The sequence below is a fragment of the Gossypium raimondii genome, chromosome 11, assembly GCF_025698545.1.
Source record: "Gossypium raimondii isolate GPD5lz chromosome 11, ASM2569854v1, whole genome shotgun sequence".
Lineage (NCBI taxonomy): Eukaryota > Viridiplantae > Streptophyta > Magnoliopsida > Malvales > Malvaceae > Gossypium > Gossypium raimondii.
Genome location: NC_068575.1, coordinates 57,363,211 through 57,377,172, shown reverse-complemented (window position 1 = coordinate 57,377,172; position 13,962 = coordinate 57,363,211). Strand labels below are relative to the sequence as shown.

At 33.3% G+C, this 13,962-nt stretch overlaps 3 protein-coding genes across 4 annotated transcripts; all 3 read right to left on the bottom strand.

Annotated features, from left to right (window-relative positions):
- Nucleotides 1–361: 361 nt before the first annotated feature.
- Nucleotides 362–3,100, bottom strand: LOC105802495 (pentatricopeptide repeat-containing protein At5g39350). The gene is made up of 2 exons (XM_012634173.2): nucleotides 808–3,100; nucleotides 362–641 (listed from the first exon to the last, which is right to left on the bottom strand). Exons 1-2 carry the CDS (start codon nucleotides 2,788–2,790, stop codon nucleotides 555–557), a joined length of 2,070 nt encoding a protein of 689 aa, XP_012489627.1. The 5' UTR covers nucleotides 2,791–3,100; the 3' UTR covers nucleotides 362–554.
- Nucleotides 3,101–3,484: 384 nt separating this feature from the next.
- Nucleotides 3,485–6,389, bottom strand: LOC105802496 (protein FAR1-RELATED SEQUENCE 5-like). Of its 2 annotated transcripts, none has more exons than XM_052623002.1 (2): nucleotides 6,252–6,389; nucleotides 3,485–6,030 (listed from the first exon to the last, which is right to left on the bottom strand). In XM_052623002.1, exon 2 carries the CDS (start codon nucleotides 5,964–5,966, stop codon nucleotides 3,852–3,854), a length of 2,115 nt encoding a protein of 704 aa, XP_052478962.1. In that variant the 5' UTR covers nucleotides 5,967–6,030; nucleotides 6,252–6,389; the 3' UTR covers nucleotides 3,485–3,851. The 2 variants fall into 2 exon arrangements, with proteins under 2 accessions (XP_052478962.1, XP_052478963.1); XM_052623003.1 differs by having other exon boundaries at nucleotides 3,485–6,014; nucleotides 6,252–6,384.
- Nucleotides 6,390–9,309: 2,920 nt separating this feature from the next.
- LOC105802497 (UDP-glucose 6-dehydrogenase 1) lies at nucleotides 9,310–12,240 on the bottom strand. Its single transcript, XM_012634176.2, has 2 exons — nucleotides 12,073–12,240; nucleotides 9,310–11,055 (listed from the first exon to the last, which is right to left on the bottom strand). The coding sequence occupies exon 2, from the start codon at nucleotides 11,031–11,033 to the stop codon at nucleotides 9,594–9,596; it is 1,440 nt and encodes a 479-aa protein (XP_012489630.1). The 5' UTR covers nucleotides 11,034–11,055; nucleotides 12,073–12,240; the 3' UTR covers nucleotides 9,310–9,593.
- Nucleotides 12,241–13,962: the final 1,722 nt, after the last annotated feature.

Sequence of the window (13,962 nt, the reverse complement as noted above, 5' to 3'; positions counted from 1 at the left end):
CATTTTATTATATGTGGGTGTTATTTTCTTAATTTTACTTTAAAAAATATCTTATATAATAAAAAAATTAGATTTTTTTTTGCCAACTTAGTGATACCAACTTTTTCTATATGTCAACTGAAAAGAAATTGAATCTAATTCTATTAAGCTGTAAGTAAGAGATAAATGATTTTAAATTTTAAATGTGAGTAGTGGATTTTAAATTTAAAAATAAATAAATATTAATAAAAATATATTGAATCAAGATTAATAATATTAAACATCTTGGGTTCGAAACATACTTGATATTTAAGAAAATGGTTTTGAACTTAATATTTTCAAACATAAGCATAGGATATAACTTTCTAATACATCAAAATACTTGAAAAACAAAATCATAATAAACATATTTGCATTTGACACTCATACTTGATTCCCAATAACACAACTAAAATATATACTGAAACAACATACGGATGAATGCAAATTTATCATGTCCGATGCTCATGTTCAAAACATCTTTTGGACACGAGTACATGAATATGACCATGACCTTTTAGAAACCTATAAATATATTACGTATCTATATCCAACACTTCTATCTGAGCCCGAGCAACATAGATTACTGGATTTTCCTGATTAAGTTTCGCCTCCATTTTGGACTGAAAAAAAAAAAAAGGCTTCCACGTGATATTTCTTAATTGCATAATTTAAACAATGACCTTTTGGCATAGGATATGAGCTTCCAATTCATGAGTCTAAATTCAAGCTGAGGATTTTAGTCATTCAAAATAATTATCCTTGTACAAACTTTCACATATTTCTGACCTGAATCAAACTGTGAGCTGGTGCTTTCCGCAATCCAATGTCATTTATTATACGTCTCATATTTTCTGCATCTTTCCACCTCCCAACTGCAGAATAAATTTTTGCCATCAATACATAATTCCCGGTGTTCTCTGGCTCCAGTTCGAAAAGCCACTTTGCAGCTTTCTCCCCCAACTCAGCATTCTCGTGTATTACACAAGCACCAAGCAATGCACCCCAAACGGCATGACTAGGTGTGTACGGCATTGTTCTAATGATATCATAAGCCTCATCCAGTCTACCAGAACGGCCAAGAAGGTCAACAATGCAAGTATAATGATCATCTGCCGGACTTATTTGGTGGTTTATAAGCATGAATTTAAACAAATCCAAACCCTCATCCACCAAACCAGCATGGCTGCAAGCATGCAGCACAGAAGTGAAAGTAACTTCATTAGGCTTTACCCCGGCTCGAACCATCTCTTTGAAAAGCGAAACAGCTATCTCACCATGTCCATGTGCTCCAAAACCAGCTATTATTACACTCCACAGATAAATGTCCTTTTTCTTGTCAGGTATCCCACTAAAGATCTTGTAAGCAGATTCTAAATGGCCGCATTTTGAATATATATCAACCACCGCGGTGGCAATTTCACTGTTTGACAATAATCCAGACCTTACCAAATAAGAATGCATGTTCATTGCTTGCTGTAAATCTGCATGGATGGCATATGCAGGTAGAAAACTCTTCAAGGTAGCACCATCAGGTTTCATCCCTTCTATCAGCATTTCTTTGAAAAGTTTTATTGCTTCATTTCCAAGCCTATTATGAATGCAACCGGCGAGAATTGCATTCCATGGAACCGTTTTCCTTTTTGAAGTTCTCTTGAAAACTTGGAAGCTAAGGTCAAATCGATTGCATTTAGCATACATATCGATCAATGAAGTCTCCACCATAACATCAGCCTCAAGTTTTTGCCTTATTGCCCAACCATGCAGACACCTACCATCCATTAAATTGTTCGACTCCCCACAAGCCGAAAGAAGAGATGCAAGGGTAACCGAATTAGGTTTCACACCTTCAAGCACCATCAAGAAACAAAGTCTCAATGCAGCTCTTAAATCACCATTCGAAATATACACATTGATCAAAGAAGTCCAAGTCACCACATCCCTTTGAACCATTCCATCAAAAACCAACCTTGCTTCCTCCATACTCCCACATTTTGCGAACATATCCACTAACGCATTCCTCACTACTACTTCCTTCTCCCAACCCTTCTCTTTCACCAACTCATGAACCCTTCTCCCAACCTCCAATTCCTTCAAAAATCCACAAACAGGCAAAACCGAAACAACAGTAGCACAATCCACGACCACCTCATCATCCACCATCTTATTAAAAATTTCCAAAGCTTCCTTGGCGCGTCCATTTTTGAAGTACCCACTAATCATCGAATTCCATGAAACCACATTAGGCTTCAACATAGAATCAAAAACTTTCCCTCCTTCCTCTTTCTTCCCGCAATTCATATACATTGCCAACAAAGAATTCATCACAAAACTGTCCTTTTCAAAACCACCCATCAAAACTCTCCCATGAACTACCCTACCGAAATCAACCAACTTCTCTTCCCCGATAGCCTTAAAAACAAAAGGGTACGTATAATTATCTGCCATGCATTTCCCCAAGTTAACCATCTCAAGAAACAAATTTAGTGTTTCCAAATAGAACCCATTCTTTGTGTACATTTTCAACATCATGTTATATGGAAACAAGGTTGGATGAGGTATTTCATCGAACAGTTTGCGAGCAGTGTCGATGTGGCCGCAACAAGCATATGAACAAGAAAGGTCTGAGCAGAGATGGGGGCTAAGGAGGCCTGACGTTATGATTAAGGCATGGAGTTGGGTCGTTTCGGTGAGGGATTTAGCGGCAATGTAGTGCTTTAAGAGAGACTTGCATTGTTTGCCTTTGGACAAGACCAGAGATTGCCCATTCATTAAGTATGGTTTTTCTGCTAGAACTACACCCTTTTCTTTGTCTGGAAATTTATGCTTCTATATATAGTAATTAATATTTCAAGATCTTCATAAAGGAATCGGCATAGAAGTGAAAGTAGTGAGAGTACAATAAGAAATTAAACCTCTACGTAAATATTAATATTATAACTTATAAGTTATCTTTTAAAATAAAAAATTGAGTACTTACATTCGATTTTTTTTAAATAACTCGATTTTTTTATACAATATATAAAACTACCCATATCCCTCCTCAACACACTTCGGGCTCACATCCGAATTTATATATATAAATTACACATATTCTTTTTCAAAATTTATTCAAGTTGAATTATGTTTCGCATTGAATTAATTATAGTTGATTCTAATTATAATATATATAATAAAATATTCTTTCATATACAAATTAAGTTATACTTGTACGAGAATATTTTTATCTTTTATATAATAAATCAAAAGAAATTGAAAAATTTTATTTTAGAACCTAAATCTATTTGATTATTATCAATTCAACTATCACCCAATTCTTATATAGTTGTGAATATAATAAACAAACAACTTATTCACGATTCAACCCATCCATAACCATCATACCTAATCCTAGCACCTTTAGCTAATCTCACATTCGTTTCTTCTTTAAGAACATGTTTTATTAATTAATAATCAAGAAACACAATTTAGTTTAATATCTCAAATCTCAACATAATCAAAGACAAAAATGAAGTTGATTAAGGCAAATTATTTACAACTTTGACATTATCTCTTTGATTCAGAATATAAAATCACTGCAAACTATTTACTGCATCTTCATTTGATACCAGGGATTGTGTTGGGTTTTTATAATAAATCAAGTCTTTCCATATTAACCATCGAAGCGCTTCCTCTTGCATCCTTCAACCACTAGTAATGATGACTTTCATGTCCAAGGCACTTAAGAGTTAGTGCTCTGCTTGATAACAGTTTTGATGCATATTTTTCTGCTCAGGAATCTCTCATTTTATCTTGCTGATGATCTGCAGGAGTGATTAATTGCGATGAACAATCTATGTGGTTTTATCATCCGTATAGTGGGTGCTGGACGCAGTCTCAAGTTTCTGAACATTGATTGCGTTTTTCTTAGCACTAACAATTTTAATTCTAGCCTCCCTCAAGGCATTCAATGCTACATTGAAACTGTGATCAGATGCCATCCCCTCTTCTGCACACTTTATGGCTTCCTGGTACAAAAGATTGTACTGTTTCTTCCCCTTCCGAGAATTGTCATGTATCTCAACAGATGGTAATGCATCGAACTTGGCCTCCTCCTTTGCATTTTTAGTCCATCGCTTTAGAATATAATGTTGAGGAAGCAGGAAGATATTAGTTGCTTTGAACACGGCGATTACATGTCTGCAAAGGATCCCTTCAAACTCGAACATCTTGCAACTACAACTAGCAATCTGATCAGCTATATTTATTCCTACCCGATAAACTTTATGTTCTTCATCAAATCTTGCTACCTCAAATGTCTTTGATAATCCATCATCTAGACTTGATTTCACAGCAAGAACAAGAGATTCATAAATTTCATCCTGGAAAACCAAGAACAACTTTCTCGTATAAACTTCTGCCGCTTGTTTTTCCATAGGAAGTGGTGTTTTCAGAACTGGTTTAGTGTAAAAAGTTTCAAATTCTGCTCTCACTTCCTTCTCATACCGACCATCAAGAGCCCGTTCATACTGCTCTGCTAAATCTTGTAAGGCAGTCCCGGCATTTACATAGCCATCAAATAGAGAGCTAACACTTTTGCTTGGCTGGATCGAATACATGCCAGCAAAGAATGTGTCCCTCACATAGGTTGATACCCATAACTTGCGATCATTATAAAGGGATTGAAGCCATTCATTTCCTCTAAGACTGCACTTATCAAGGAGCAACTGCCAAGCAGATTCAAATTCTTCAGGTGTCTCACTATTGTTAATGCATTTCTCGAACTCCACTTGAAAAGTCTTTGGGAGAGAACTAAATACATGCCCTATTTCCTTCGGAATTTTGCTCAGGATGTGCCGCTTGCAATACCGATGCCTCGACTTCGGGAAAACACTTTCAACTGCTCTACTAATGGCAGAATCATAATCGGTCATAATTAGGCCTGGTTGACGCCCAGACATTGCCTCAAGCCAAGTCGTGAAAAGCCAGATGAATGTAGATTCAGTTTCATCTGCTAATAACGCACAACCAAACAACACTGACTGTCTATGATGATTTACTCCAATGAAAGGTGCGAATGGCATTTTATATTGATTCACTTGGTAAGTGGTGTCAAAAGATATAACATCGGAGAAACAATTATAAGCAATTCTTGATCTTGTGTCTACCCAAAAAACACTTCTTAGACGATCTTCATCATCAACCTGAATAGCATAATAAAATGCAGGATCACTAGTTTGCATAACCTTAACGAATGCCAGCAAACTTTGAGCATCTACCCCAAAATTGCTTAATCTTCCTCTTCTGATAAAGTTAACATTATTCTGTGCAGCAAATCCCAATTTACCAAAACTGTTATAGTCTTCGGGCGACACATTTACAGAAGCATTCAAACCCACTCCCATGGAACCAATAGTGCCATTCAAACTTTTCTTTGGATCATCCTCTTCCTTATGCGACCGAAGGAAATGCCTCATTGCCGGAATCACAAGCTCATGGTTATGATTTTTCTCTAACTTAGCTACATACCACTTTCCATTCTCCCGTTTCCTGACAGTCATTAAAGCCTTGCAACCCTCCCTTGTAATAGGCCGAGCACGTCTCCTCTTTGTATCGTCTCCTGAATCAGTTTTTCTAGAATGTTTATCCCGACGAAACCCTTCTTTGGAACAACAAAATTCTCTAGATATAATCAAATTATCTTTCTTTGATCGATAATAAGAATTCATACGTATACTAAAACCCGTCTGCTTAGCGTATGCATTGTAAAAATTCCTAGCATCATCCTCCGAAATAAACTCCATATCTAACGTAGGCTCTACTACCCCACCAACTACATGTTGAGAAAACTCGAGATTCAAATGTTCATCCTCCTTTCTAAAGTCATATAAAACCATGGGATTCTCGTTCTCTTCAACCACACAACAACCATCACCTTCCTCCTCCAATGCCACATATGAGTCGGCCATTTCTTTACCTCCACTAACAGGCTCTTATTCCATTTTATTTTCTCAATCCTGTCAAATAAATTATCTGCTAGTCTTTTAATTCTCATGCTTATATTCCATGAATCTTCTAAATACAATAAAAATTATAAACTAAGCTTCGAATGCTAGGAAATGGGAAACCCTTCAAAAATAAAGGATGAAAATAGAAAACAACAAAATCCCAGAAAACTGAACCAATTAAAACATATATAGGCTTTTTTTTTCCTTTTTCTTGTTTGTTTTTTAGGTTCAAAATAAATAGCTAACCTGTTCTTTTAAGGGTAAGGGGAGATGAAGATGCTGCCGCGGACCGGAAGAAATAAGAGGACGCAAATTACCGTCTGCTTTCGCTGTTTTTCATAGAGCGATTCATGTGTGTATTGGTGGCCGTTGGATGGGTGCATTTTAACATCTAACGCTTAATAGGTATTTATAGAAATTCTTTTTCATACGGAGACCACACGAAGAATTACTTGATTTTTTTTTAAATCTTGCATTTGTCTTTGGCTAAAATAAAGCTCTACAATTAATTTTAGTTGTTGAACGTTGATTGACTGTTAAATCATCACAATAAAGTAATCATCTGTTAATTTTATTAACTTAGCATCCACGTAAAAATTTATATGTTTGTCACGTTAGTAATTAATTATTTTTTATATTTAAAAATATTTTTATAATTTTATACTTTTTATTTTTTTGAATTTTTGAATTTTTATATTTAAATTTTAATTAATTTCTAATATAGCATTCACGTGTTCATCATGTTAGCAAAGTTAATTTGTGTCAACTTTTCCATCTATTTTGAGGTGATTTGACAAACAAAATTTGTTTAAGAGTTAAAAGGATAAAAAATTAAATAAATAGTTAAAATGACTCTTTTTTTTAAATTAGAAGGCTTAATAAGTCATTTAAAGTATAAAATTAAATAGAAAAATTAGAAAATTTAATCTAAAATTAAAAATTTCCATTATTATATAATTGGAAGTCTTAATTCTCGATTTGGTCCCTAAGATATACTTATTTTCTCACTTTAACATCTAAATTATTTTCCCAATTTAATACTTAAAGTATGTTTATACTACGTTTTTGGTCCAATTTTTAATTGAAGTTAAAAAATCTGTGGCTATTTTAGCCAATAATAAAGGGCCATGTGTCATCTTTAAATAAAAATATAAAAATTAGAAGTATATATAATCTAAAAATTATTATAGTATCAATTTCCTAAAAGAACTTGCATAGCATCAATTATTTTTTAAAATCAATATTCTTAATGTTTCAAACTCAACATTGAAATTTCCGGTAGATAACCACCACCGGCCACCTGATCCACTGTTAGTTGTCATTTGCCAGTGGCTGTTTAAGTTCAAATTTCACCATTATTTTATTTTCGATTTTCTCTTTTTGTTTTCGACATTCATTTTTCTTAAAAGAATATTAGATTTTTCTAAACCTATAAACCAATTTCAAAACTTCAACTCCAAATTTGAGTATTTTTCACCGTTGGTTATCTACAGTTTTTGTTAAAGTTCTTCCCCTTTATAAGTGTCCCGTTCGCCATTTACATCAATCAAGTAATGCACAATTTAATCCAAGTTGATTGTACTCAACATTAGATTTATGACTTTTCATGCTTTTACTTTTATTTTTGGGTGTATCGTTAGTTATGATATGGATACGTTTATGTGGTGATGAAAAAGATTTTAGCAATGGTGATTTTTTTTTTCTATTGTGTAAAAAGATGGAGAAAGGAAGAAGAAAAAGTGGGGAAGAAGATGAAAGAGGAGAGAGAATTGGAGGACGTGGGAAATAAATTTAATTTAAAAATATTTTTATTTTTATTAATTTAATTTAATAAATATATTTTAAGTCAAAAGATAAAACATTAAACAATTTTTAGTTTTTTAAATTTTTTATATAGTTATTTCATGTTTATTTTAAAGTTTATATATTATAATTCCTTTTATATGTATTTTTGGATTTTATATTTTTATTTTTATTTTTATAATTTTTAAGGCTTATAATTTGATTATAAAATAAATACATTTTTTATAAAAGAAGACCACGTGGTATTTTTTTTATTTATCATAACATGTTATATGGTACTTTTCATTGGTCAAAATAGCTAAAACATTTTTTTATAACATCAATTAAAATTAACCATAAAACATAACTTAAATATACTTTAAATACTAAATTGAGATAAAAAAAATTAGAAATATATAATATGAAATAACAGCTATACTTGAATAATTAACTAAAAATATTATGACACGTGTCACTCCAATGGCATTCTCTAAATATGATAATAATGTATGCGAAGCACGTTGGGTGTTCAATCAATTATGCTAATAGAGACGAATGTTGCGTTTTCCAAAGGCCATTCATGTTTGGATGGTGGGATTATTAGTAAATATTTAAATCGTGAATGAAAAAATTATATAAAATTTTATGCCAAAGATAAATACATCTTTGATTGTGATATCAAGATTAATGATTAAAAATTAATGTATTGTAAGTTAAAATCCTTAGGTTATAATTATTTTTAAAGGATTAAATAAAAATTAGTTCCTAAATTATATATATTTTATTTATGTACTTAAATTATTTTTATTAAAAGTAGTACATAAATTATAATTTTGTTAAAAATTTCTTAACAGACATATGATATTTTATTTATTTTCTTTTTATTTTTCTTTCACCAATTTTGATTTTTATTAAAAATAATTTATATACTTAAATGAGAAAATTAATATAGTTCGAGATCAAATTTTTTATTTAAGCCTTTTTCTAAATTTATTTTGAAAAGTTCATTATAAATTATATTTATTAAGGGTAAACTATATAAGAGGTAACCCAATTATGGGTTTTTTATCACATAACTATGTAAACTTACAAAATGATTGCTTAATTATTCAATTATTTTTGTCCTTAATGTAAAAATAGAAACACCCAAAAATTTAAGATAGTTGAGTGACTAAAAAATAAAATTAAATAGTTAAGTGATCATTTTACAACTTTACATAATTTCGTGAGGAAACAAAATTTACTTGACCATCTTAAACTTCTCATAGTTAAGTATAAAAAAAACAGTAATTGAATCACCTGTAGTGCAAATTAATTTAAAATAATAAATTCTTTTAATAATTTTAAAGCGTAAAGATATATAAAAACTTAGGGCTAAATTTTAATGGTTTAAGGTTGATAGTTTTGAGGCGTACGTGTTGGTCTGATCACGTTGTAGTCGGTGCAACTGTTCCCTAAAAGCATGTAATTTGGAACCTTCAACAATTCCATTTTGTGATCATTCATGCATGCATGCACTGCCTTTTTGAGAATAAAAAAGGTATTCCATTAAAGAGACAAATCGTTTATGAAATTTCAACATTCTACAAATGACACAAGTTCTGATCGAACTCAATATAAGTTTCCTAACAGACGACAAGAATTAAAGGCACAACGCAGAGCCTTTTAAATCTTCATTATGATGGTAAAATTCCAATTATGCTGTGGCTGGGGGAAAAACAAGGTACAACACAACTCTTCATCAAAAACAAAAATCAATAGGTATGAATCAAACTGACCCGGACTCCATCTGTAATCGATTGACATTTATGCTACTGCAGGCATGTCCTTGAGCCATGGATCCAGTGGCTTACCAATTGAGTACACTATGAAACCAATCTCCCTCAGCTCATCCGCGTTCACGATGTTCCTTCCATCGAAAACAAAAGCCGGCTTTTGCATGTTGTCGTATATCCTCTTGAAGTCGAGTTTCTTGAATTCGTCCCACTCGGTCAGAATGCAAATTCCATGGGCATCTTTGGTTGCCTCATAAGCATCCCACACACAGCTGACTTGCTTAACAGTCGTGGGACTCATGGGTTGCAAGTGAAGAGGATGGTCCCAGTCAAACTTGTTCATGGAAAGATCCCGTTGCACCTGGTCTTCGGTCACCTGCGGGTCATATATGCTCAACCGAGCTTTGTCTCCCAAGAGTCCTTTGCATACATCGATGGCAGGGGTCTCCCTAGTGTCACCGGTATCCTTCTTAAAGGCGAACCCTAAGATAGCAATCTTCTTGTTTGAAACGGTGTTAAACATCGAGGAAACAACACGGTTAACAAATCGGTTTTTCTGATAGTCATTGATCTTAATGACTTGCTTCCAATACTCTGCCACCTCGGGAAGGCCATTGCACTCGCAGATGTAAACCAGATTTAGAATATCCTTCTGGAAGCAGGATCCACCAAAACCGACACTAGCATTCAAAAATTTGGGTCCAATCCTTGTGTCCTTACCAACAGCATAAGAGACCTGCGTAACATCAGCCCCGGTTGCCTCACAAAGAGCAGACATGGCATTCACGGATGAGATCCTCTGAGCCAAGAAAGCATTGGCAGCAAGCTTGGAAAGCTCTGCAGACCAAAGATTGGTGGTGAGAATTCTCTCCTCAGGAACCCAATGGGCATAAACCTCCTTCAATGCTTGGACAGCCTTATTGCCTTCTGGGGTTTCCCGGCCTCCGATAAGAACACGATCAGGGTTAAAAAGATCTTGAATTGCAGTTCCCTCAGCAAGAAATTCAGGGTTCGAAAGGATTTGGAATTTGATTCCCTTGCTGTTGTGGGTGAGAATCTTTTCAATTGCCTCAGCAGTTTTGACAGGGACTGTTGATTTCTCAACAACAATCTTGTCAGATTTCGATACGTCCGCGATCATGCGGGCAGCACTTTCCCAATATGTAAGGTCTGCAGCTTTGCCAGCTCCGAGCCCCCGAGTCTTGGTGGGAGTGTTGACAGAAACAAAGACTATATCAGCCTCACGCACATGTTTCTCTACATCAGTGCTGAAGAAAAGGTTTCTGCCACGACACTCCTTCACGACACCATCAAGACCAGGCTCATAGATAGGGAGCTGGTCACTGTTCCAGGCAGCGATCCTAGGTACAGAGATATCAACGACAGCCACTTCAATATCCGGACATTTAAGCGCGATCACAGCCATTGTAGGCCCACCGACATAACCAGCTCCAATGCAACAGATCTTCATTTTGTTTTTGTACACTTAGCACCTGAAAAAGAAGAAGCAAATATTCAAATACCATAATGGTGAAAACCATTCCTCGATCTACCCAAAAGCCGCACAAACCGAATCATAAACCTAGAAGACACTTAACAACTAATTTCATTTTGAAAACAATAAGACCCAAATGACAAGTTGTGTGTAGACACGGAACTAAGCTATGTAATGTGGTTATCAGAAAACAATATATCTCATAAGCAAGTGTTATAGTATCTCACTATCACCTTTCCAAATGCTTCTTTAAACATGAAAACTAGGCTAAGCTCTGATAATGCTACGTGATTCTCTTAGACAATTAACTAATACTGAAGCATAACATATAAAACAATAACCAGAGAAGAATATACCATCAGATCTGACCAAGCCACTGAAGAACCGACAACTATCCCAAGTTACATTTTGACAAACAGATCAGAAAAAAGAAAAAACAGATCCGGAACTTTAAAGGGGAACTAATGAAATCAGCAGAATTCAATTCAGATCCATAGAAATTAGCTGTGATTCAAAGTTCCCATTCAAATTCCTTAACCAAAATATTAAGATAATTTACAGATCAACCACGAATCAAATTTTGACAAACAGATCTGTTTGGTCAAACCAATCAAGACCAGCTTATTTTACAAAATTGAGAACTATTTGCTTTACTTCATGAAAAAAATGATAGAAAAGAAAGTGATTTTGAATCTAGTCAAATAGAGACTCAGATCAAGAACAACCTCTCAAGAAGAGGCAAAATTTGAGCCAGTTAACAAACAGAGCAACATCAACTAACAAAGACAAAAAGTACCGATTTTAATTCATGGAAAAGCAATGTCAAAAGAGTAGGAAAATATGAATCTTGCCAAATGGAAACTCAGATCAAGAACCAACAACTCAGAAAAAAATAAAAGAGTCCATTCTTCGAAGCAGAACAAGACGCAAGAAAAACACTACTAGCAAACTCAACTCAAATCAACGAAGAGAACATCAAAGGAAAATAAAAATAGAATAATTTGCAACAATTTACCTCAAAAAAATTGCTTTTTTTAAATAGAGACAAAGAATTCAGAGGAAAATGAAGAGCAGGAAGAGAGGAGCTTTGCTTCTTCAACGATATGAAAATCAGAGAAGCGGGGATAGTGATTTTATACTCAACGTTGTTCCGGTTTTACCCTTGTCGTATTCCAAAAATTCCTTTCAGTACAAAAGAACGAAGGGGGTGTATATGTAAAGTGATGAGCGACTGAAAAGTTATATCAACTGAAATTGGCTGGCAAGTGAAACGGTGCCGTATTCAGAATGTATTAAAATATTCTCAACGCGGTTCTTTTTTAACAGCTATGCATATTCTGGTCTGTATTCAAATGACATTGAAACCTTCCTTGATGCTGCAGGCAAAACCGTTTAGGAGGGAAAATATTTATAATCTTTTTAATAATTAATTATATATATTTAATACATTCTTTCTTTTGTTGTTGACAGAATTTTAATTATTTTTATATATAAATATAATGCAATTTTTGAGTTTTTCCCTTTCTGTTTTCTCCGCAAGTTTGTGGTCACATTTCTTGAAAAGCTTCACATGGGCTCTAAAATTGAAGCTCCTAATTAATTATACCCAAATGTTAGCTTTTAATATAATTCATAGACTTTAAGAGTTTCTACCTTCCTTTTATATACATATTTTCTTTTCTATTTTAAAGACCAAATATTTATAATAATAAGCTAACATGGGAAAGAGGTACGAGGTCTATTTATCTGAACACTATTCTGATTGAAGCAAGTTATTTGATAATTCATATTTAATTTAATTGCTTCATATAATTATTTCATTTGGGTATAAATATAATTCATATTTTTATCACTATTCTTGCATTGTTTGCTAATTGAAGTAAGTTAAAAGAAAATTGTTTAATTTTATTGATTCATAGTTAAAATTTCATTATTATTGGGGCGTAAAGAGTTATTATTAAAAATGATTTCCACGTGCATTAAGGTCAAGCATCGATGAAGAAGCATTTATTAAATAATTTTGCACAATTTTTGGGTGGGAAAGAGTATGAAAGTGAAATCTTGAAAACCAAGAATGAACTTTGCTTGAGGACTCGGGAAATAAAGTTTTGATTGCAATTGAAGACATTTTAAGTACAATAATAACAACAAAGAAAAGGGCGTAATGATGATGGATGATAATATAGTCATAAAAATAAAAATGCAAGATCGTGCTTATATGCTAATTTAATTGACCGCGTGAAATTCTATTATATAAATATGATAAAAATAAACCTATAAAACTTTAAAGAAATCTGCCCACGAGCTTTTAGTTGTATCGGTAAAGGTTGAGGTTTTGAGATTTTAGTCAAATATGAATTTTACTACACACAAATGTCATGTTTGGATTCTACTCATATTTTTCCATCTTTGTTATACTCAGTATTTAATAATTTTAATTTTAATTAATTAAATATGTATTATTTACCATTTATACTTATGAACTCCTTCGAAAAAATTATTGTAATTTATATTTTTAAGTTAATTATAGTAATTTATGTTGTCGAAACCATATTTTTGAAAATAAAAGTTTTAGGTTGTCGACTTTAAAAAATAAAAATTTGAAGTCGCCACCAATCTTTTATTAATGTGTGATTGAGTCACCTAAAAACGACTTTGGTCTACGAATTTTAGAAAAATAGGTCCGGGAGTCGGTTACGTATGAGGAAAGATTAGCACCCTCATTACGCCCAAAATTGGTACCTAGTTAATTAATTAATGTCTTAATGTCGAGAATTTGCAAAATATAATCCTTAACAAAAAAAAACTTAAAACGTTACTATTAAGACCCTTATCATTTCAGAGAAGAAAAAATGGCACACCCAATGCGTTAGGGCACAACATTCTAATTTCCTCCAAAATTAAT